General features: G+C 41.6%; 1 protein-coding gene and 1 long non-coding RNA gene across 7 annotated transcripts in view; one reads left to right on the forward strand and one right to left on the reverse strand.

Annotated features, from left to right (window-relative positions):
* The window catches only part of CLNK (cytokine dependent hematopoietic cell linker), a 202,878-nt gene that overhangs the window by 47,376 nt on the left and 130,171 nt on the right, over positions 1-25,331 (forward strand). For 2 of the 3 annotated variants that reach the window (XM_077878198.1, XM_077878231.1), the window contains exon 2: positions 13,266-13,318. In XM_077878198.1, coding sequence (XP_077734324.1) covers positions 13,266-13,318 — 53 coding nt within the window. Of the gene's footprint in view, positions 1-27; positions 228-13,265; positions 13,319-25,331 lie in introns of those variants that run through there. The other variant, XM_077878220.1, reaches the window with a different exon arrangement.
* Positions 1-25,331, reverse strand: part of LOC144301350 (uncharacterized) — a 51,569-nt gene that overhangs the window by 17,983 nt on the left and 8,255 nt on the right. For 3 of the 4 annotated variants that reach the window (XR_013368183.1, XR_013368172.1, XR_013368171.1), the window contains exons 2-5: positions 15,297-15,444; positions 13,127-14,700; positions 10,342-10,415; positions 127-1,091 (exon numbers count right to left, since the gene is read on the reverse strand). This is a non-coding gene — a long non-coding RNA (uncharacterized LOC144301350). Of the gene's footprint in view, positions 1-126; positions 1,092-10,341; positions 10,416-11,440; positions 11,594-13,126; positions 14,701-15,296; positions 15,445-25,331 lie in introns of those variants that run through there. The other variant, XR_013368180.1, reaches the window with a different exon arrangement.

Below are 25,331 nucleotides of genomic sequence, written 5' to 3' on the forward strand. Positions count from 1 at the left end.
CCCACACACAGGTCCTACACCCTAATCTGTGGTCACATTTCACAGGAAACCAAGCCTAAAACAGACCTAGGAGGAGCTTTTTGCTAAAGGACACTGTTTAGCATTGAGAATAATTCACTGTCTTACGGATTACTGGCTCCTGGAGTTCTCTGCAATGCTGCCACAGGGGCTCCTCGCAGAAGACCAACATCTCAGCACGGGACCTTGTGCACGTCCATGCTCTTCAGGTAAACTAAGTAGGCCAGGTCCATCTGGGTGGGCATCTCACTGGCATGAATGATCATTAAGAAAGAGCTGACACCAAGCAAAAAAAGGTTGTTATAATGTCCAATGCTGGGCCTTCTTTAAAGCATTGAACAGCATAAAGAAAGCCAGCTCCCTTAACTCACTTTTTAAAGATCCCTTCATTCTGTTGGAAGAAAGAATCAAGATACCTACCCATTAAAAATTAAAAGACTAGATGTTTTCAATCTTCTCATCCTGGAGCTTGGACCCCCTGACTGTTTGCTACTAAAATCTAAAGGCCAGGCTGGTTGCTGGCTTTCTTGGCTGACCTTCATTAGGACAGCCCCCTAGAAAGGCAGCCTCATTTCAAAATAGGTCATTGAAAGTAGAAGTTAACTCCTGAAGCCCCTGTGGATATATATTTTTTAATATTCTAAATTGAAATCATTTCCTTTCTGGTTTGGGGTGACTTTGGAATCATGCTGACCATCCTCTCACTCACAAGGATGAGGAGCTCAAATGTAAGAGTGAAGGTGGGTACAATGCTTGCCCTCCAAGATGCCAGGAGGCATCTCTGCCAGGTTTTTCTTGGAGAAAACAAACAAAATCTAAATGAGTGAGACAGAAAAGAGAGTGTAATCAAGGTCTGTTTGCTTTACAAGATATTGACATGGCCATAATTTATCAATACTGACTTTTTTATTGTGTACCAATGTTACTTATCTGATTATCCTCTTTATCTCTATTGTATTGTAGACCCTCGATCATGTTGCTCCATGCTGTTGATCCCTGAGGCTCCCTCAAACCATAGGGAATAGTTATTTCAAAACTCAGGAAGACAGCAGTAGGTCAGGCCAATTGGAGGTCTGCCAGAGAAATGACACAATTTCAGAAAGCCTCTGAGAAACTTAAGATAAAATATGCCCCAGAGAAGGAGGAAAGGCAACTGGCATTTACAACTCTGTCTCTTGCTGGCCAGTCTGTGTGTAATAACTCACTTGATCCTCACACCCCACCTTGAGAGTTAGGTAATATTCTCCTCGGTTTACAGAAGAACTTGAGTGGTCCGAGTAAATGTTCAAGGTTGTCCAGCCACTACTGTCTTAAGAGAATTCAAAAGTACCCTGATTGCTCCTGAGCTGACTGAGAGGAATGGTGTTTTTTGGCAGCTTCCTAGGGTTCATCTTGAAACTGTTCCTGGAGTAGTGTTAGAAATATCTAATAGTGATATTTCTCTTTCTTCTCTCCAAGGAGCCTTCTCAGATGACTCCATGAGCAAGACCATTCTAAAACCAAAGATTACACTTTTCTGTACCATCTGGCCAGCGCTGGCCTTAGCATCAAGGGACCCTATTTCTAGCTCACTCTGCCATGAGTCAGGTGCTGTCCTGGAAAGACTGTGGGATTTAACATCTGACAAGTTGGTCAGAATCCAAACTCTGCCATTTGGATCAGACATATTACTTTAGCTCCTCCAATCCTCGATTCCTGCATCTTTAAAATGGACCAAGATCACTTAACACTTGCACGGACAAACTATTTAGCTTCGATAATAAACTATTTGTATTAAATGAAATATGATATATATTTAACACTTAGTAAGCACTCAATAAATGTTGACTCACTCATCATTACTTTCCTCACCCCAAATCAACACTAACCTTATTCCTAAAACATGCCCATAATCACCATAGAACTTATTAATACATATAAATATATGAATATTTGATTTTAGTCATCTCACTAGACAATAGTAATATATCACAGTTGCATAACCTTAAAGTAGCCTTAAATAAGTAGGCAGGATATTAGAAACGACAAATACCCACCATTTGTTTCAACGTGGATGGAACTGGAGGGTATTATGCTGAGTGAAATAAGTAGAAGGGGAGGTGGGTGGGGGGTGGGGGTGACTGGGTGACGGGCACTGAGGGGGGCACTTAATGGGATGAGCACTGGGTGTTATTCTATATGTTGGCAAATTGAACACCAATAAAAAATAAATTTATTTAAAAAATAAATAAATAAGTAGGCAGGATGACATCGGGTCATTTAAAAGATGTTGCCACTAAAACTCAGAGAAGTTGAAATAGATAGAGAAGGAGCTTTGAGGTCAGTCAAAACTGTATGTGAATGTGACGTGTGACATGTGTGTCTTTGGGTAAGTGGCTTAGCCTCTCTGAGCTTCTGTCAGCTGTTGCTGGTGTGTGTAACTCAAAGCTGGGTAAAATAATATACTTTAGGTGTGAAAATGAGAAGCAAATGTACAGACAGTGTCTGACACAGAAATGACATTCAGGAAATGGACAAACGGCCTCTATGCAGTGTCGCTGCCAAGGTCACACAGTGAGTAGTAGAGCTTGCTCTAGAAGTATCTTTTTATGAACACCACTACATAAAGTCATTATATTCATATGTCAACTATACTTCAATAATAACTTTTAAAAAGTAGTTATAGGCACCATTGCAGACAACTGCTAAGGTCTACCAAGACCTGAGTTCTGTCTGGACAGTTCCTCCAGGCTATGCCTATGCATTCTAGCGTGAGAAAAATACAGCACTTAGAGGGGTTACATCATTAAACAGAGGTAACTGCTGGAATCTAAATTAGGTTTAAGATTTTTGCAGATTGAAACAAAATGTCCAGTGATGTTGTAAATTATCAATAAGTGTAAGAAATAAGTCTGTTTAGATAAGTTCAGTATCAGTAACTTAAGAAAGAAAAATTACCATAAAAAACAGAATTGTGTGGAAAAAATCATTGTGGGAATATACTTTGTGGGTTTTGTTTCTTTTGTTACTTTTGTGAATGGAATACTTTAAGAATCATCATGATGGTTTACTCTATTTTTAGTAGATTTATTTATTCTTCCTCTCTACAAGAGAATGCTGAGGTTCAGAGAGATTCCCTACATTGTCCATTTCATACAGTGATTAACAGGGAAAGCCAGAAATGGGACCTGGGTCTACCTGAATCCTAAGCTACTACTTCATGTGAGATGCTTCATCCATTCTTCTCCTGAACGTGTTCAGGGTCACGCTCATAGCATCACTTTCCTTCAAACTAAACAAAGCATTTTAGGATTCTCAGATAGACCATGAGAAATAGTAAAACTGGTGTTTGATCTTGGTTATTTTATTTCATTGGCGATACTAATTGAAAGATTATTTCCCAAAGATTTAAGCATGAAAAATAGAAGTCTACTGTGCTGAAATGGCACTGTGTATAGCTACCTGCCATCTAAACCAAGAGGAGTCAAAAGATCTGAACATGACATGGAAAGTCAATATCCATGTGTTCGAAGACGCAGCCTTCCATTATGGTGGGTTTTCTTTAGAACTTAGTGTGAGATAAATATGAGGGGTGCCTAATGGCCCAGGCCTAACCTCTGAGAGGGTTAAGGCTTTGTGGAATCCTTGTGGACCCATATTTAATCATTGGCTTTGCAGATTTCATCCAAGGCATTCAAAGTTGATGGGATTCAGGGATGTTATCTCATCCTGGCATTCTGACCCATATATCTATCTTATGTGATAGATAGGGTTCAAGTATTAAAAGTGTATTCGGGTTGTAAGTTCCTTTCCAATAGACCAATCTATGCAGGACACCAAATTATTGCTGGAAGGTAGTTTTCTGAAAACAAAATCAGAGCTATGTCATTACAATCACTCGACTCACTGAGCTATTGATGGTCTGATGTCTTGATAGGCACCCAGGAGCCAGTCTGCCCCATGACTACTTATGATGGCCATAGATCACATCCCCCTTACTCCAGGACCTGTCCAGGGATCTCCTGATGAGCTTCATCTCTATGGGCATTCCCTGTTAGAACACTTCCCTATCCCAAACTCCGACTTCTGTTCCCAAGCACTTCCTACTTCACGGCTCCACCCACTTTTTGAGAAATAAATAACCTGGGTTTGGATTCAGACTGCTACTTCCTAGTAGAATGATTTCAGGCAAGTTATCTAACCTCTTCGAATCCCAAGTTATCCTTCATAAGATGGAATTGCAATACCCTTCTGGATGTGTGGGGAGGAATGAGATGTGGTATATAAAAATTACGTATGCACTATAGTGCATGGAAATTATTAAGAGCAAAGTAAAGGATAATGGCTATATTATCATTTTTAGCACCATTAATTGACATTCAGGCAAGCTTTTATTAGATTCTTTGGCCTCTTTTCTCTCTTTAAGAATTTTGACCTAAAGAAGTCCTATTTTAAGGTGATATCTCCAGAAAGCTAATCTCATCATTTTCATATTTATTTTAATCATTCATCTTTCAAAGCTTTGGTAATATCTTGCAACTTCTCAAATGTATAGATTCTCTGAAATTATTTATATTTAATTAAAAATCATAGAAGTTCTTTTAGAGTAGTTTCCTTGCCAATTTCAAATCCTCACTGTCCTTCACGGTACTGATAAATTTAGAAATTGGTCAATAGTTACTTGTTGAGCTAGACTGCATAACCGTTTATAGTTGACAAGATACTTTCACTGCCATCAGCCCACTTGGCCTTCAAACCCATCCTATGATCAAAGGAGGGTAAGTGTTTATAACCCCTTTTTTCCAGTTAGAGAAACAGAGTCAAGTTGCACAGTGCTCTATATAGTTCACCATACCTGGGCTTAAAGACTTGCTTCCCATCTTGCCCAGTGAGTGATTCTGAATAAAAGGAGGGGCAATGAAAGAGTTAATTATATGGAGGAAGCTCAATTCAGGGGTTAAGTTCTAAATGCACTTGAAGTTTCAAAGGAAGCAGTGACCTCATCTGAATCCATACTGTGCATTTGTTCACTAGACAGATTTGGCTCAAGAGGACTCTTGCTGAACAAAATGACAGAATTGTTCGATATTGAAAAATCTGGGTCATTTGGATTGTTGCCGTAGGATGAAATCTAAAGTAAACAGGGTGTCCTACATAGGGTTCTGGCATTCAGCAGACAGTGTTATTATTATTATTGTTGTTGTTGATTACATTACTCTCAGCCCAGTGCCTATTAGATTACCTGGCTTTTCATCCCCCATCTTTGGATTTAAAGATGCTCTCAAATTTCTTTAAGACCCACCTTACTATGAAACAGATCCTCTGAAAATGACCAGCATTATTAAGCAGGTGGTTAATAAATGACTATTTCAAGAATGACAGTACTTTCACCATCAGCCTTTGGATGTTAGTGAGGGAGGTAGGGTCACTGGACCTATCTCCAGGGCCGGCCTGTAAATTATGGCAGATGATGACAAATAGATGATAGATGGATGGATAGATAGACAGATAAGGGCCTGGCAGTACCAGCCCTAATCAGTGTGCTCCTGCCATGATTTATGAGAGCCAAATTCAAATGGGTTGAGGCAAATAAGTACACCTTTAAAAAATAATATGGAAACATCTGATCAGGCTCTCGATAATCTACGTTTTGTTTTTGCTACAGTCTAGTTTTATCTGAGCAATAAAACCACTTCAATGATAAGAGAGCAGGAAGAGGGAAGGACAGGAGAGAAGGAGGTGAAAGAGGAGAAGGAGACAGATGAAGGAAAGGACAGAAGGAAGAGAGGGTTGTGAGGAAACAGCATGAGTGAGTGAGAAAAAGGATAAAGCAAGAGACTATTTACTACAAAATTGGGGGGAAAAAGAGAGGAAAGAGAAAATTCCTACCACAGAAGGAGGGAAATCCCTTCTGCAGAAGAGAAAAGGAGATGTCTTTTGAAAATAAAATGCACCAGGAGAGATATGTTCCAAAATCTATAGATTGCATCATATCATTAAGGGTGTTTTCAAAATCATTTTAAAAAAAAATGGATGCAGGTGCACATCGCCTCGTCTTGAGATACTTAAGGGAAGTAACTTGTTACCAAGACAGTTGCAAAATCTTTTTTTTTTAAATATTCCTGTACTTAATAGCAGAAAAACTAGGAAAGCAGTCTCCCATGTTCCTCGAAAAAAAAATCTATAATAACAATCCATTTGACTCCAAATGCCTCCATTTGTTGGAAATCCAATAAAATTAAATGTTATACTTAATTAAATGTAGCTGATTGCTCTGACCAGGGTACAGAAATAGAAATCCAATCAGCATACAGCTTCCTTTAAGTCTGAGCACCTCTAAGATGTAATTTTCTCATTTTTTGTGTGAAAACAGAAGAAAATCGTATATAATTGTGACCAAATTAATAAACACCTGCATCTGAGAAGTCAGATATTTCAATATGTTTGCTAAAAGCATATGCAAGCGTGCACACACAGACACCCGTGTGCACTCCCTGGCCCTCTGCCTCAAAATACTCACACGGTACCCCCCTCTTTCCCCGCCTCAACTCAAAGTGACATCCATCATTTGGGATCTGTCGGATGTGACTATGTAGAGAATCAGATGTGTACTGTATGCACTTTACGCTGGGTTCTTTTCCTGTTTTCGTGGTTTAATGAGAAAAAGCATTAAGCCCTAATTCGGACCCTCCTCTCCAGCCTTGACCCAGTTTTAGCTGCAGAGCTACATTGCACCTTCTTGACTGTCTCTCCTATTCTCCTCAGCAGTTCATAGTTTGCTTCTTCCATTTCTTGTGTCTGTTCAGGCACACTGTCATTTAACTAGCATGATGTTTCTTAACCTTTGAAATAAAGAGGCTAGCATGTTTATAAGCCTTATCTTCAAAGAATGAGTGAGAAATATTTGAGAGTAAAAAAAAAACTATTCTTCACTGTAAAAGCATTGTTTTTCCTTCATAAAATATTAATTTCGGATCAGGGCTCAGGTGAAATGCAGCAGAAATATTTATGATAACATGTCTCTTTGCAAGCTCTGTTTGGTAGCACTGGTGAATTCCCAATGGAAAACAAGAGTTCTCCAGGATAACAAGGAAATGTGATTTGTTGCTTTACATATTTCCAATTGTTTAAACTGCTTATGGTACCATAAGGGTATTAATTATTTTTGGATTAAGATCCGCACCCAAATCCAATCCATTTATAAAACAAGTCTCTCCTTCCTAACATATTCACTGAGACCCCAGGCAGTTTCAAGCTCAGAAGCAGCCATCCTGGTTTTAAAGCACAAATCTAATGTGTGTTCTTTGGGAATCCTAAACCAACGCCTATCTATAGGACCTTGCTTTCTTTATTTTAATAGTTTTCTGAAATATTAATGTGTTTTAACCATCAAATCCATTATCTTCTTTAAAAAATGATTTCAACCCACAAAGTATTTAGTAAGCTAATTGAATATAATAATTGGGACCATCTGATCCTCCAAAATTGTAGGGTTATGTGGCCAAAATGGATGCTTAGGGCAGGGACCCCCATCCCTAATCTCAGGATCCCAGCCATGCTGTGCACCTCTCTTTGATAGGGTCTTCTTTATGCTTGAGAGCAGTGGATTGAGTTTTAATGGGAGGCAGCAGAGGATATAGTAGTGTTTCTCAAACTGGGCTTCATTTTGGATCCCAAAGAGCTTCAGAGCCTTAGGTGTCTGTAAATCTCATGAGAACTCTATCAGTGAAATGAAAGCACAGATTTCTAAGTCAAAATTAATTAAAAGTGTATTGTTTCTTTTGTCGAGGCTTTGGAACCTGGTACATAGTCAGGCAATTATAGTGCCCATGTTGGTTAGCATTTAGGATTAGATTTGCACTGGCATCTAACGTTTAATACAGTTGACATCTCTCCTTGTTGGAGAAATAAACAGTCATCGTGAAAAGAGGTGGCCTCTCCCTGAGGACTCCCCACGGCCCCAGGATCTCCCGCCTGGCCCCTCCCTGACTGTGGGCCCCTGCAGGCAGAGTGTAGTCTCTTCTCAAGAACCTCATGTGCTTCTGCCAGCATCCCACCGCAGAGCCAGCCCTGGCCATATTAGTGCCATTTGGACCAAGGACCCTGCTGTGGCTGACAGATGGCACCTGAGGATCATTTCTCTTTGATCACAAAAGCCATGCTTAGGCTTTGTTTCTATGGCTAACTAGGAAGAGAAACTGAAAGAAATGCCCCAATTCCTATAAAAAATAAATGTGCAAACACATGAGATTTTCTCCCTGGCTACACCTTGCAGCCTCTCCTGGTTGCTGAGTAAGGCAAGAAAAGCAAGCATCCAATGATGCTCTTTCATCTTGGACAATCTCTAGTTCCAGAAGTCCCTTGATGGCCTGCAGGGGTCTCCCCCTTATTTCCATTATTATGCCCTAAGTAGGGCTCAGGGTGACTCATAAGGAGCAATAGAGGAACGAGTAAGGAAATCTTCCACTGACCCTGTAGGAGCTGTCTGAACCCCTCTGGGCATGCCTTCCTCCGCATTCCAATACCACTGTGTGTTCCTCTATTATTTACAGATACATATTTAATTTCACTCTGTACAATCGCTTACAGCACCATGGAGAAAACAAACCAGTGTTGTAAGGCAGGGCTTTGCTCTGTGGTCTCTAATTCCTCGTATTTAGATGGATGGTGCCCACCGCATAGTAGAACCTCAATAAACATTCACAGAACACATGAACAAATCCAAGCCCAAAGGACAGATGTGGGAGCCTGAGTTTTACTCACTCATTGCCCATAGATAAGACCTGACAGAGGAATTGCTGCTTGGTGAGATTAGAAGCCTTTCCCACTGTTAACTATGGCATCAGTGTTTGGACGTGATGGATTTGCTTTACACATCTCACTGAAAATTAACTTAGAAATAACTCTAAGCATGTAGAGGATTCTTTATAAGCACTGATGTGACTGAATTTCCATTTAGGATGATCCCAGGACAGCAAGGCAGGTGGAAGTGCGCTCCTGTGACACTTCACTCAGGAATGTGAAAATGCCAGTGAATGGCACCAAGCAGATAGAGCTCAGAAGGGAAGCTTTCATGTCCACTTCCTTCTGCCACCATCGCCATCAAAATACCTGGGGCATTTTTAAAAATATCAATACCTGAACTACACCCCACAACAACCGGATCAAACTTTCTAGGGCATCAATATTTGTTAAAGCTCCCCAGGTAATTCTGAAGGGCGGACAGATGTGAGAACCCATGTTTGCCCCACCAGTGGTCATGAATGGCAGGGAAGTGCTTCTCATTTCTGAAGACTAAAACCTAAAAATCATGTAGGACATTTAATCTTAAAGTTCAACTTAGCCTCAATCACTATCCTTCCATATCTCAGATATCCTATGGATATCCTCACAAGAGCCCTACCATAGCTCTTGGGTTACCCCCACCTTATAGATAAGCAAACTGAGGCTGACAGCAGGTAGATTGCTGTCCCAACATATAACTAGAAAGCACCAAGGGGAATGGTTTGCAGCACCAGCTTATTGTACATGCAACGTAGGGTGTGTTACTTAACTTCTGTGAATGTCAGTTTAGTTTTGTATAAAACAAGAATGATAATATGGACCATACAGGGTTACCATGGTGGGGCAGGGACACCTAACAGGTGTTTGGTGTTCATCACATACAGATGCTCATTTTTTATAATATATCACCTTCATGAAGCCTATGGACATGAAATTCTTTCTGTCTGACTCGCCGTATCTCATTCTCATGACATCCTCTACAAAGTGACTGAGATCAGATAGAACTAGAGCATTCTGGGACAGGTCTTAGGCGCTCTGAATAAAGCAAAGAGCTGTTTGCCTCATAAAGTGCCATCCAGGGATCGCTGGGTGGCTCAGCGGTTTAACGCCACCTTTGGCCCAGGGTGTGATCCTGGAGTCCCAGGATTGAGTTACATGTCAGGCTCCCTGCATGGAGCCTGCTTCTCCCTCTGCCTGTGTCTCTGTCTCTCTCTCTCTCTGTGTGTGTGTCTCTCAGGAATAAATAAATAAAATCTTAAAAAAAAGAATTTAAAGAAATAAGTAAAGTGCCATCCATTACATCATGCCATTACTTGGATGGCTTGTTGTGGGTCACTAAGACCCCAAATTTTGCTTTTTAAATGCTAGAAAGTTTGGACTCCTTTCATGACATTTTAAAATTCTTTTTATACAGTAGGCTGTTCACATATCTTGAAAGCTGCTAGTAATATCTTTTTTGAACTCTTGTTAAGATTTTATAATACAAGCTGTTACAGATCAAATAATTCACAAAGGTTTAAGGACAAGGCAAAAGTTAAGGGGTTCCTCCCCAGTCCCTACCCTGTCCATTCCTGATGTCCTTCATGTGAGCGCTTTGGCAAAGCCTCTGCAGTGTTGCTCTGGAGGAAGCTTGACTAGAGAAGACAATAAAATGGGAGAAGCATAATTACATACATACAACTTTTTTAAGACTATTTGTGTTACCAAATATGGAAGAGCTATAGTTTTGTTTTTTTTAAAAAAAAAAAAAAAGAAAGAACTATTTTACAGAATCTTTGAGCTAGAAAGGACCTATTTGGACCAACCTGATCATTTCTCAGGTGAAAAACTGAGGCAGAACATTTCAATGCATTGCTCAAGACTACACAGTGAGTGCCAAGTGAGGCTGGAAAGCAGTGTCTTCCCTGGCCACCTCCCCAGGCCTCAGATCCAAGGCAGTAAGCCTTGCAGGAGACCATCCTGCACCCTGTGATTCCTTCACTCTGTACCTAAAGCTGGCCAGGAGCCAGGCACAGAATGGACCCTCCATAAAAATTGTCTTCCTTTTTCCATCTCAACACTGCTCTCTGATGCACTCGAAGAAATGAAGTGAGTGTATAAGCAACACATTTAAATGGTGGGTGGCCCTAATGTGAGGAAGGGGGTGCGAATCTGTCCTGAGTGACCATAATCAAGTAATTTAATTCCTCTGAATATTAATATCCGAAAATCAATGTCAACATAACCCTAGATAGCCAAATATAACACGGTGGATGTTAAAGCAACCTACAGGCTTTACTTTGTTATACAACTAATTGCCTAAGCATCTTTCCATAACACCTTATAGTTTGCAAAACATTTTCAGATTCATCAATTGATTTCATACTTAGAACAACACAATAAAAGAAAGATGTGGGCATTAGCATTTATAAATGAGGAGACGCCACCTATTCCTACAAGGTCACACAGCCAGTTAATGACAGCATGGGGACTGAGGAGCATTCTTCAACGTCCAGTACGGGACTGTGTTTTAGGGATAAAGGTTCAAGCCCTTTTCCCCACCTCTATGAAGAGACAATGTTCAAAGAGGCCAAGCACTAGATAGTCTACACCACATCCAGAGAGGATTGTCAGCGGATGAGAGCCCACAGCTCCCTCCCCTTTCCCTGTTACCACTCACTAGAAGCAGAAGGTGAGGCGGTGAGGTGAGCAGCTGTGAAGTCACACACAGGACGTCTGAGCACCTGGAGCTTAGTCTGGCTTTTATCAACTTTCATTGCCCTTCCTGGTCCAGGATCACATAGCTGAAGCCGAAAGCCCATCCTTTGTCATGCATGGTCCCTAACGATCAAAACCCAGTGGATCTTCCCAAGTTCTTTTCCATATACTATCAACATCCAAGTTGCTGACCCTCGTGGTCCCACCGATCTGGGCAAAGCCTCTCGGGAACACTACCTATTCTGACATCTTCATTTCTCTGCAGATGGCACTGCATTTGCCTGGCACACCTTCTCTAATTCTGAACCAAGAAGATGTAGAATTAGTCTAGAAGACTCAGTTCAAGTACTACCTCCTTTGTGATGACTCTCCTGTCCTCCAAGACATAGAGGATTTGTTTAGTTCTATACGCATCTGTTTTTACAAAGCACCTTGATAACAGCCATCACAGAGAGAGGCAGCATCTATATTGTACTGAGTTTTAGGAATGCCTTGAGGACAGAGGCTGTGTCTTATTGGGCACAATATTTGCAAAAGTCAGCTTTCAGTAAATGGCAGTCAGATAGATGGATGGATAAATGCCAACAGATGAGTGGCAGAATGATCTAGAAGTGCCTAGAGCTCACTGGGGGTGTAATATGGTGGCTGGCCAGGAAATGGCATCTTTGAGTTCTGTGCATTTGGGCTTTTCTTGCACATGAGCGATCTTGGGCACATAAGTTAACTACCCTGAACCTCAATCTTCTTAACACTGAAGTGCACTCCCTACTCTGCTACGGTCAGCTGGGAGTCCCAGGAGGCTGACGGAGAGAAACTCACCCTTGGCTTCCTGTTGAGTTTGGCCAGTGGGAGACAGCAGCAGATTCGGGCCAGGAGAAGCGTGAGACGGGGTTTTCTGCACATCCACCACAGGGAACTGTGTGTTCCCTCCCTGTGTGTCTCTTATACTGCAGAAGCCACAGTACCCTTCTCACTAGCCCCGTGTCTGGGTCCCAGTGACCCCTGGATTCCCTGGCAACCTCCAGGACCAAGCATGGTAAAAGCACCCCCAGGTCCTCCACTTTCCTTTGTGGATTCCCTATATCCTGTTCATACCTTTTAATCCATCTCTTTATTAAACTTCTCAAATTACTAATTTGAGCATGCTGTTTCTTGATGGAACCCCAACTGATACCGGGGGCAACATCTTCCATACTCCCCCGGGGCCTTTGTGTAAGATTAAATGTAATCATTGGTGTAAGGCTCCTACTGAATACTCCCAGGGTCTCTGTGGCTAATTTATATGGTAAACAGAGTTAATAATCTCTCCTATGTGGGTGAACACCAGCCGCAAATAAAATATTGGTCCTATGCGAAGCGCTATAGAAATGTAGCTTCCAATAAATATTTCAAGGGAGAATCACGCTTGGAAAGGAGAGGCATCGTTCTTGCACGTGTCTGGGTGCCCTGAGCAGAGCCCGCTGAGCAGGGGCTAACGCGTCCTGGGTGCCCAAGGGAAGCACACAATTGCACACTAGGGAAAACCAGGCTCAGGATGTGTGTGCTCAGCTCCCCGGGGCAGACAGGATGGATCCTGACAGAAAGAGGACAGCATGTCAGGGGAAAGTACCCCCCCACACCCCACTCCAGAAATAAACCAATTATCTACCTGGATTGATTCTCTTCCCGTCACTTCCCCTAAGCTGGCACCTATATCCCGTTTTAACAAGAAACGACAGTAGCGTGTTCACCAGAATTAAAACATGATGTGTCTGGCTCAGTAACGAGTTTACTTTTCGTTTCCACAGGCTGAATTGAAGATCCCTCTTATTTGCGGGGCGCCTAGAACTATGAGCAGACAGTAAGTACTGTGACGTCACTGTGGGTCCCAATCTCCCCTCTCCTGGTGGAGGAAGGAGGAAGGAAGGGTGTTAACATGCCCCCGTGGGAAGGGCATTTCCAGTTTCAGGGCCCAGCTGGAGAGGATGTGTGTGTTAGGGTTCACTGAGCATGTTTCCCATAGCGCCAACGTTTTTTGCGGGCAGGCCACTCCTTGTCGCGCAGCATGGGGTTGTGGCCTGGACAGTGACGAGATACCAGAGAATGCCAGAAGGGCACCCCAAAATACCACCTATCGCTTCATACCCCGGTGCAGAAAGGTAGAAGGTATCTCTTTGTGGAACACCAAGTGGGGTGATGTGGTCAGTTTAGGATATTCTAATGTGAATCTGATGCAGCAAAAAAAATCCATCCTGGTCCTGATGTCTATAACAAATTAAAAAAAAAAAAAGTCTATGCTATTTTTTTTTATTTTCTGCTATTTTTTCTTACAACCTCCAAGCTGTAAGAAATATTTATCATGAAAAACACACCCACAAAAAAAAAAACTTTTATATTGAGAAAATTTGGTGTACTAATTTTAAAATCAATTTTACGTATCTATTTATTGGCTACATTCTGCCAGTTGGAAAGGTAGCACTGTTGTTTCTAATGTCATTGTGTGAGACAAGGCATGAGTTTCCCAGTCAGGCAGACCTAGTGTAAAGCCCTTGTCCTGCCCCATCATTTTATAGCTCTGTGATATTTGGGGAGTTACCTAACCTCCTCTCCAGGAAGCGGGATGTGGCCTGGAGAAGGAGGACTGACTGGTTTCTGGGTGGATTTCTGGTGCTGGGGGGAGCCCAAGGAACAACAGCCCAGGGTAACCAGGTGATGCTTGGGTCTCCCAGGTGGGTGCTGGAGGCAGGGGAGGTGTCCAGAGTGACATAGAGGCAGCAGCTCTAGCACCCCAGATGCCCACAGGTGGTGGGGAGGGGGGTACCTGACACACAGCCAGGCTCAGGCCTGCTGCTTTTCTTCTTGCCACAGAAGTGCAGTGGGAGCTTCCTGGCACACAATTCACAGGTGGGCTCCACGTCTGGCTCAGAATCTAGCTTATGGATCATCTCCTCTGCGCCAGGTGCCAGGACTCCCTTCCTTTCTTTGATCCTACGGCAGCGAGTGGAGCCAGAGGGCAGGCACCGCTAACTTCTCTAAGCATCAGCTTCCTGGTCCAAGTGACTCCTTTGAGGCAGCACAGAAAGTGGGAAAGGAGCCAGAGCTGGAATTTGAGTCTGACTCCCAATCCAGTGCTCCTTCTGTAGAAGCTCTGCAGGAAACTGAGCTCTGCAGGAAACTGAGAGAGACAGGAGGCTGGGCAGGCGAGGCAAGGGTAGGTCTGAGAGCTGGCTGATCCAGGGTAGCCTGACAAAGAGGATGAATTATAATCAGTGACGAAGGTGGCCAAGAGCAGCTTTATTGTAAGATAAACAAATAAATGGTCTGTGGCATGGAATGAACATTAAGGCAGATGCATCCGCTTCCCACCCAACTGGGTGGCTTAGAACAACGAAAAATATATTCTTTCACAGCTCATGGGGCTAGAAAGTCCGAAATCAAGGTGTTGGCTCACTTTGAGGCCTCAAGGGAAGATCCCTTCTGACCACCACTACCACTATCACCACTCCCTGCCCCTGGCTTCTGGTGGCCCCAGGTCGGCTTGTGCCCGCAACACTCTGCTGTCTCTACCCTCACTGGTTGTTTCCTCCGTGTCTGTACCTTCTCTTCCTCTGCCTGCCTTGGATCTCCCTCCTTTTCCTCTTATAAGGACATTTGTCATTGGGTTCAGGGCCCCCCTGGCTAATCCAGGATGATTTCATCTCAAACTCCTTAATTTAATGACATCTGCAAAGACCCTTCTTCCTCATAAAGTCACAATCACAAGTGCCCAGGAATGGGGCATGGAAATATTTTAGGGCTGCCATTCAACCCACTATAGCAAGCTTCAATTTCAGACCCACCTCCTTCTTTGAGGGCACTGTGGGATTACTTTGACGATCTCAGCAGTATCTGCTATGAATTTCCAACTGGTTCTGGGGTTGAGAGTCCCTCTCCCACATCCCTGCTTCTGTTTCCTCCTGCGATTCCACTCTATGCCATCAGTCTCCTCTGTAAAGAAAAGAGATGTCTCCACTTCATGAGGACTTTAGGTAGCCTTGGTTTTTAGTCAGACAGTTGATCTCTTAGCAATTGCATCTCATCAAACTTCCAAAAGGTAGCTTTAAGAGTTTGGTGTTAAAGTTGTGTGGGTTATGAAGCTCACAGAGGACAGACCGAATCTTCATAATTTCAAAAATACTCCCTTTCTCTTCTTAAGATGCTGAATCGGCATCTGTATTTTCACAAGCTCCCCAGTTGATTTCTAGCTACATTAATGTTTGAGATGCACCTGACTATAACAGTGGCCCCTGAAACTGTCTCCCCGCAGGCATTCTCAAGAAGCAGCTACAGCATTCACCAAGATAGGACTCAGAGAAGGGAGTCACAGATAGGATGTTGCGTGAGGATAGTTTGGAAATTTATGACTCTACACACACACACACACACACACACACACACACAGATTTTGTCCTGCTATGCCTTGGGGGAGCACTCCTTCCTCTGTGAAAATCATTAACCCAGTTAACTCAGGGCAGTAGATTTTAAACCTGACTGAACAATAGGATTATCAAGGAGGCTCAAATGGAAAACAATTTCAGTGTCCTTCCCCAGACCAAAGGAATCAGAATACCTGGACAATGACTTTATTTATAACCCTTTAACTCAGTCTAATCTGCAGCTAGGGTTGCAGAATGCTGCTCCGAGAGGTTGTACAACTCTGTAACCTGGAATTTCTTGTCATTTTATAACTTAGAATCCTAAATGGTCTTTGTAGCTATGGCTAATTCCTTACTATCTCTCATTGGGCACTTTTATAATGCATGAATGAATGAATGAATGAATGAATACAAATGAAAGGATGATATAGAGATAAATTACACATTTACTCACACATGTATATATACATATATATCCACATATGTGTGTGTACATATACACAAGTATGTGCATATGTATTTCCCTATAAATATGTTAGTTCAGTCAAAAATATTTACTGCGTATACACGGTGCTGGGCTTCAACCTAGGTGCCTCCCTTATAAAGATGAGGAAGATGTAGTCCCTACCCTCCAACCATATAAGCTGTATGTTGGGCAGACCACTTTAGTCTCATGTAGCAAGTGATGGGAAAGCACCACCAATGCTAAGGAGTCTGGATGTCATCGTTCTAAATTACTTCTGAAATTAGCAGGCTATTTCATATTTAGTCTCCCTGCAACAAAGCTTTCAGCTTCTCTAACAATCGATCGAAGTATGTAAAGCCCACTCCTTGGTGCTGTTAGGGTAGACAGACCTTATTACTACATTGGGGCTGATTAAAGGGGTCTTGGGGTTTGGTTCCAGGATCTCTTCATCATTCTGGACAGAACTGATAAGAACCCTGGTGCTACAATTCTAAGTGTTTTGAAAGAGTTGGAGGTCACTAGAGTGATTGCTTCTGGGCCCTTCCAGTAAGCAAATGCCCTGCCCTGGCCAGGCTGCTTCCGGCACTCAAGAGGGAGATGCGCTCAGAGATCCCAGACTGGAGACTGGTGGAGGGCGAGCACCCCTGCAGCATCCACTTTGAAATGAGCTGAAAAGGTGTGACAGCAAACTAGCTTTGTTCCTTGTTAAAATTATTCATAGTCCTCATGGAAATTTTAGAAAATATGTGGAAGTACAAAAAAGAAAACAAAAGTCACCATTTATCCTAGCATACAAAAATAACCATGATTTTGCTGGAGGCTTCTGAAGTCATTTTTCTGTATCTTTGTGTAATATTTTCAAATTTCAGCAAATCTATGTTTAAAACTTCTACTGTTTTCCTTCATTCGGTAAAACTGTTTTGTGTTATGAGCATGGTCCCATATTATTGTCTTCTTCAAAACTGCAATGTTTTAAGGCTAGTGCTTAAATAAGCTTCACAATCCTTTATCCATAATTCCAAAGTCAAAGCCTTCAAAATACTGAAAACTATTTGTAACTAATTCGGCAGCAAAACTTGAGCTGCAATAAAATGAAGTTACGCATGTTCCTTCCTTTATCCCACTTACTGTGAATATATCTACATATTTCACAGCAGAAATATTAGTGTGTTTAATGACAACGCATTGCTTCAAAATTTACGGGGGAAATTACTAGTATCAGTACACACACAATATTACTTTCCTAAAATCCAAAATATTCTGAGTCCGTAGCCCTAAGACATTTGGATAAGGAATGGTGAACGTGTATTTTATCCAGTGGTTTATTTTATCTTGACCTTGGTGTTGGACATTTCAGTTGTTACCCATAAAGTTTTATGAGGCAGTTTTATTGCCAAGATTAAACTTTATACTCTGAGAGTATTAGAGAAGGCTGTGTCACTACGGTCCCTAGCATGCAATGCTGTGTGTCCTGTCACATGTAAAACGAACTGTACAAGTCTATGATTACACAGAGACACAGGTTCAATCAAATTATCGGACAATAACCTATTTCTTCTCTTGCTTCAGAAAATTTGTCTTTCATATTCATTTACTTGGGCGAGAGGGTTTTTTTAAGATTTTATTTATTTATTTGAGAGAGAGCAGAACAAGACAGAGAGAGAGAGAACATGAGCTTGGGGGAGGAGCAGAGGCAAAGGGAGAGGCAGGCACCCCGCTGAGCAGGGAGTTAGATTTGGGGCTCAATCCCAGGACCCCGGGGATCATGACCCGAGCTGAAGGCAGATGCTTAACTCACTGAGCCCCCCAGGCACCCTTGCACAAGAGTTGTTTTTGTTGTTGTTGTTGTTTTTAAAGATTTTATTTATTTATTTATGAGAGACAGAGAGAGAGAGAGAGGCAGAGACGCAGGCAGAGGGAGAAGCAGGTTCCATTGCAGGGAGCCTGACTTGGGACCCGATCCTGGGTCTACAGGGTGATGCCCTGGGCTGAAGAAGGCGCCAAACCGCTGAGCCACCTGGGCTGCCCCTGGGCAAGAGTTTTGATGGTAAACAAGGCAAACCAATAAAACAGATTGAAAGCTAGAGTCTTAGAGATATGGAATTCAAGCTCCCACCTGTCGCTGTAACCCCAGACTTGAGAGTCTTCATGAATACTCTTAGGATAAGGACTCACTACCTTCTGAGGCAGGGAGCTTAAAAAGTGGAAGAAAGTTCCTGTTTGTATTGACACCAACAAAGCTAACTTCAAGGCAGTGTTATTCATGGACCCTGTAATTTTACTAACCATTTTACTAACCAGTGCCCCTCTGCAATACTTTTCCCACCTAAGTGGACAGTCTGATTGTGCGAAAAGAAGGGTAAAGAGAATAAACAGTACTATAAACCACCAGGCTGGCATACCACTAGCCATTTGCACAAGGATCTGTGCAGCCACTCATCACAAAACCCCACTCTCACGTCGCCACATAAGAACACCACCCAGGGTAAGAGGTTTCCCAATTCAGAGTCAGCTAAAGCCACATGTCTTGGATTCCAAAATCTGTCATCATCGTGCTATATTGAACTGCTTCACGATGATTAAGAATATCATCTTTACGTATTCCTCATCAGGGACACATTCCCAAACTGAACGATTGTTTTGCTTATGAGAGGCATATTTTCTCTTTGAAAACTTGTGTGATAAAAGCCACTCAATCGCTGGGTGGGGATGGATATCAGATCCTCTTGAAAGAGCCCAGCTCAGTGTCTGGTACACAGGAGATGTCCAATAAATGATATTTCCCTCCATATGCATGCATGATAAAACTCCCTGTAAACTCTAGGTCATTATTTCCCTCCATGATCTATATGTACAACCCCTGCCTTCGACCTCAGGGAACAACTTTGTTTTGATTTGCAGGAATTCATAAGTGTAAATCCCACTGAATCTTGGGGAAAGGAGAAGCAGGAATTTTGGCATCCTGAGATCAGAGTCATGCACCCAGCAGAGTGTGGCTGCCTTCCTAGTTACCCAGAAGTAATTATGAACCAGCTTTCGGGCCAGCCAGGCCTATCCACTGGTGCTATCAGAGTCGCATAGCTAGCATTCAGCTTCGTGGTTGGCTGGTAATTAAAAAGCTGCAAGCTGTGAGAAACACAGCTGAGATACAGGGCCAGCGTTTGCCAGAGGTTGCACACACGGCCAGTGATTCCTGTGAGGGGTGGCAGGTGCCGCTGCTCCTGAGACTCATGGAGATGGGTGGGGGTGGGGCAATCGAGGACTTAAAGGTAGCCTCCTTTTCCTCTTAGTGGCAAAACTGCCAGCTGGTGAAGGAACTACCTGACTTAACTCATCTGCCACCACTTGGGAAACTTCCAGCTGAACAAACTTAGTCTCCTGCTGACTAGCCACAAGATTGGACATTTCATGCTTATGCCCTTTAAAAACATCACAAAGAAAAAAAAATAGTAAATAAAAAAATAAAAATTAAAAATAAATAAAATAAAAACATCACAAAGAATAGAGAAGGCTGTGACTTATTCTAATATTGAGTTTACTGCTATCATACAAGGAATTTTCTCATTGGAGAAAATTTAAAAATACAAAGACAAGCATACAAAGGAAAATTACCATAACAGAACTACTGAAGAGTGGTTTACATTACTAGGTATCTTTTAAGGGTCTCTTCTAAAACTATGCATTCTATGTTGTTTCTTAATATTAGCATAACATTTTTCCAATGTTAATAAACTCATTTCCATAGCTATACAATCTCCCATCATTTAGACATGACATATTTTATATTTTCCCACTGCTAGAAAACAACACATCTCATGAACCAATTTGACAAGCTCTATTAATACCACCATGTCTTAAGATACTGTGTTTTATTACCTGGCAATTAGCAAAACCAACCACTGTGGAGAATCTCATAAGCCTCTGCTCCACAAGTGGTTTGGAGAACCTGACCCACGATGACAGTTTGTAATGATCACATAGTATTTGATTATGTAAATGTGCAGAGAAATTGAAAATAAGGTCCAGCATTTCTGGTTGAGACCTCCATGAAGTCCAAACCACTAGTCACCCACCTATTCTAGTTTCCATATATCCAACATCCCCTACCAATAAATATGGAAAGAGAGGAAAGTTGACTTCATGAAAACCTTTGGTCATGTCCAAATACATCTGATACCAAAAAGCTGAAAAGCTTTTCGAAAGCTGTGGATGGACATGATTTGGGACCAAAATCAGGAAGTCCTAGAAAAAGCTACTCATTAGAAAGAGCAAAAGGAATTTTCCAAAGGCCTGGCTGCCTGGAATCTCACAATTCCTGGTGAAGAGAGATCAGATCACGCACAAGAACACAGAACAAATATCAAGTTGAAATTAGGAGGCCCTCCTGCATGGTTTCTTGCTTTCCATTCTTCCCCATTACTTTTTTCAGAGGGAGGGGGGATATTTTTTAAGATACGTATTTTAACAGCTTAAAATCATTCTGCTGAACTAGTCAAAGAAGGGAAGTATTAAAGTCAAACATTTATTTAGCTCTCACAATGAGGACCGTAATTAAGAGAGTGGGCTCTAGAGTGATCCTACTGGGATTATCAGCTCTGCCACTTACTGGCTGTGACATTTAAGGCAATTAATTAGCCTCTCTGAGCCTCGTTTTCTTTGTCTATTAAACGGAAATAGTCGCTATCTCAAAGTGTTGTTGAGAAGGATAGTGACTTAATATAGGAGTATGTTTAGCACTATGTCTGGCATAGAGGGTGCACTCCATAGATGTCCATAGACGTGGTAAATTGTGCTGTCTGAACATGGCCACATGCTCTAGTGCAATGTGACCTGGATGCTTCCCATCAGAAGTGAATCTTTTTCTCCACCTTCTTTAACTTGTGTGGGCCTGTGACAGCACAGGCCAATGGAAGATGACAGAGGGGACCCTGTGCCAAGTCTGGAAAGAGGCTTTAACAGGCAGCTCTGCCTCCTGCCTTTGGAAGCTGGCTTCCACCAGTCATATGCTATGATCACCATGCTGGGACAAGTATAAGCCATGTGTGAGAAGCCCCCATGGAGAGACTGGGAGGCTAAAGGGCACTAGGCAACAGACATGAGCGTCTGAAGGCCACCTTGGGTGTTCAGCCTGGCCCAACTTTGAGGTAACCACCTAAAGGCAACAGCGTGACCGAGCCGCAGAGGAACCCTCCCAGCTGAGAACCAGGAGAGATAAAAATAAATCCTCGTTTCTAAGCCACTGCTTTGGAGTGATGAGTTATGCAACAATAGATGACTAGAATAGATATTGTCTACTATTTTTACGACCACAATTATTACTTCATGCAAGACCCTTTCCTATTGAATATTCAGGATATAATTTAGAGATTCTTACGGCTTGATATCCCACCTGAAAGAACATCCATTCTAGATGAGAATGGCAATAAATAACTAATAGTGGGTGAGCAGAATGCTAATAAAGGGTTCTTTGCTCCAAGTGTGTGTGAAGTGCTAAGGGGACACCAGAGTTATTCTGCCTGGAAACAAATCTTGGGAAAAGGGTGCAGTGCTTGGTAGAAGAGACATCCTCACGGAGGGGGTGACAGTCGAGCTGAGCTTGAAAGCTGATGGGATGTCACTGAGCGGCTAACGGAAGAGGGAGCAGGGACAGACTAACTACCATAGCTGGAAAAACTCTATAAGGATTTAACGTGAAGAGGTAACATTTAATTGACTGATGATTTGAATTTTATTCCTTAAAAACTGATTCTAAGTAATTGGAGAGAGAATTTCTTGGCGGTTTATGATGGATGGTAGACTTCCTGCATCTCCGGATTGGTGAGGAAAAGAAGGTGCCACAATCTATAATCAGAAAGGTATAAGGGCCTGGGTTTGAGTTGCAACATTTAAAAACTCCACATTGATGGGATGGATTCTGCTGCCCCTTGATGTTGTCTTTCGGACAGGATGCAATTAAAGGCATTTGTGCTGCTATTTGTGGACATTACTGGTTGTTTGAACAAAAATTCTTTGAATAATAAAATTCTACATCCAGATCCCTGTCTGTGGACTTTTCTATAGATTCCATCAAAGATCCAAGAGATGTTTTGAGGAAGAAACATGAGAATTTCCTCTGCCATCATTATTTTCTTCCTTTGGTTTCTTCAATTGCTTTAAATACTGATTAGAAACAAAACAATAGTCATAAAATATGCATTAGGTATAAAGAACAATAAAACAATTCAGATATGGGTGCTCATTCTGTTTTTAAAAATTATCACTGCTTTTGAAGTTTCACCCACTTTACTGTGATCACAAATCCCCACCCCCACAGGGAACAACTGTCCTGAATTCTGCATAGATCCTTCACTTGCTTTTATTTTTCATTTACCACCTGTATTTGTATCATTAAAAATAATTTGTTTGGTTTTGCTTGGTTTTGAATCTTAGCCCCCCCCCAAAAAAAAATCATACCACAGGCTACCTGCTTGCACCCGGACTACCTGCTTTTGGCAGCTAGTTCCATCACTTATCAGTTATGAGATCTAGAGCAAGTTAGTAAATATCACTGTGCCTGTTCTCTCAACCGCAAAAATAAAATAATAATACTACCCACTTCTCATGAAGAAGCACTCATTTGTGTAAGACATTGAAAACAGTGCTTGGAACATATAGTGTGGGCTCCATAAGTACTAGCTAGCTATTATTCCACAATCCGTTTTATGACTGTCCCAATTTATATTTCAAAGAGGATCCATGCTACCATGGACAGCCATAAATCCTTTGATTTCATGGTTATATACTATTTCCTTATGTGCATAAAATACTATTTAATTATCCACTGTCTAACCAATAGACATAGAACAACAGGGTTGTTCTCCAGATTCTGTTTATACCAGGTCTGCTTAGAACATTCTAGTTTGTTTGAGCATATATTCTGGTCTTGGGGCACACATTCTAGAGTTATCTGTATGTAGGGGTATAATTTCAGAATTAAAATTGCTGGTTCACAGAGAAGGCATACCTTCAACTTTACTAGACAAAATCACAGTTTCCAAAGCTGCCAGGCCATGGTTTACTTCCACAAGTATGTGTAAATGACCTGGTTGTTTTGCAACCTCATCCACCTCCATACTGGCAAGTTTCATTTCTACCCAACTGGGGGGTGATTTTAATTTACCTTTGTTGATGACAGATGCAGTTAAGTATCTTTTCAAATATTTATTAGCAAGATGCCTGGGTGGCCCAGTCAGTTAGGTGTCCGGCTCTTAATTTCAGCTCCGGTCATGATCTCAGGGAACTGGGATTGAGCCCTGCATCAGGCTCTGCACTCAGAAGGGCATCTGCTTGAGAATTCTCTCTCCCTCTACCTCTGCCCCTCCACCCACACACTTGCTCTCTCTAAAATAAGTAAATAAATCTTTTTTTAAAACCCAGATATATTTGTTAGCTATCATTTTTCTCGTATGCATACAGTATTACCTAAATCTTTTGCCCACCTTTCTGTCAGACATTTTGTCTTTTTCATGTTGATCGATATGAGTTATTAATTTACTGTGTACATTTTTCACAGTTTGGGACTTAAGTTTTCATTCTTCTTGGGTATTTATTTCCTTTGATGACCATGATTTTGAAGCAGTGGAGTATACCAAATTTTTCTTTATGATTTCTTGAGTTTGTATATTGTTTCAAGAAACTTTGTTTCATTAAGTTATTGAATTCTATTGAATTCCAGACATCATAAAATTCACCTTTCTCTTCTAGGTCTTTCATCAGCTTGGACTTGGTTACTTTGTATATGAGATAAAGTAAGAAGGATTAATTTTTTTCACTCAGGTGCACAATTTTCTCAGTACCATATACAAGCAAGCGATTCCTTCCACACTGATCTGCAATGCCAGCTCTGTCATACACAGGTGGATCTTTTTCTGGGCTTTCCCTTTTTGTGCCATGATTAAAGTATCTACCCCAAGTCAACTACACAAGTCTTAATTAGTATAATATTATAGTAATTCATGATATCTCAGAATTCATGTTCTCCGTATGAACGTCATCAGTGAGTTGGCTCTTAAATGTTTACTTTTTAACTTAAATGTTAGGATCAGCTTGTCAAACACACACACACACACACACACACACCACTCTTGGGATTTTTATTGAATCTGTAGACAACTTTGAAGAGAAACAGCATCTTTATGACACTGTGTTTCCAGTCCCTGAATATATCATGCATTTCCAGAGAGAGAGAGAGAGAGAGAGAGAGGCAGAGACAGAGACAGAGAGAAAAGTTCCTCAACATAATTTCATAATGTTTTACAATTTTCCCAAAAAATTGTGCTTTGCAATCTTTTGAGAGGTTTGTTTGGGGAATTTCACATATTTTAATGACACTGTAAATGTTAAGATACCAAAATTCCAGGCATGCCTGGGTGGCTCAGTAGGTTAAGTGACCGACTCTTGGTTTCTACCCAGGTCATGATCTCAGGGTCCTGAGATTGAGCCCCCTCTCAGGCTCAGTGCTCAGTGGGGAGTCTTACTTGAGATTCTCTCTCCCTCTCCTGCCTTCCACCCACCCCCATGCTCACTCTCTCTCTTTTTCTCTCTCTCTCGCAAAAAATAATAAATTAAGATATCAAAGTTCCATGTTTTTGTGTTTGTCATTGGAAATACATTTTTAGAAATGATATAATACAACTGGTCTGATCATGCTTTATTAATTCTAATGTTCGTCAGTTTATTCCTTAGGGTTTACTATGTAGATGACAATATCATCTGCAAATGAATTTTATTTCTTCCTTTTCATTTTCTATACTTTTTTATTCTTGCCTGGTGGCACTAGTTAGAATCTCCAAAACAAGGCTAAATTAAAATAGTGATAGGGAGCACCCTTGTTCTCAGTCTTAAAGGGAATACTTTCAGTGTTACAGAACAGAGCATGAGAGCTTGTTTCCAGATTTTGGTAGGCTTCAAATACCAGATTAAAGACACTAGGTCTTCAGGAGTCTGTTTATTTT

The sequence above is a fragment of the Canis aureus genome, chromosome 2 (assembly GCF_053574225.1).
Source record: "Canis aureus isolate CA01 chromosome 2, VMU_Caureus_v.1.0, whole genome shotgun sequence".
NCBI lineage: Eukaryota > Metazoa > Chordata > Mammalia > Carnivora > Canidae > Canis > Canis aureus.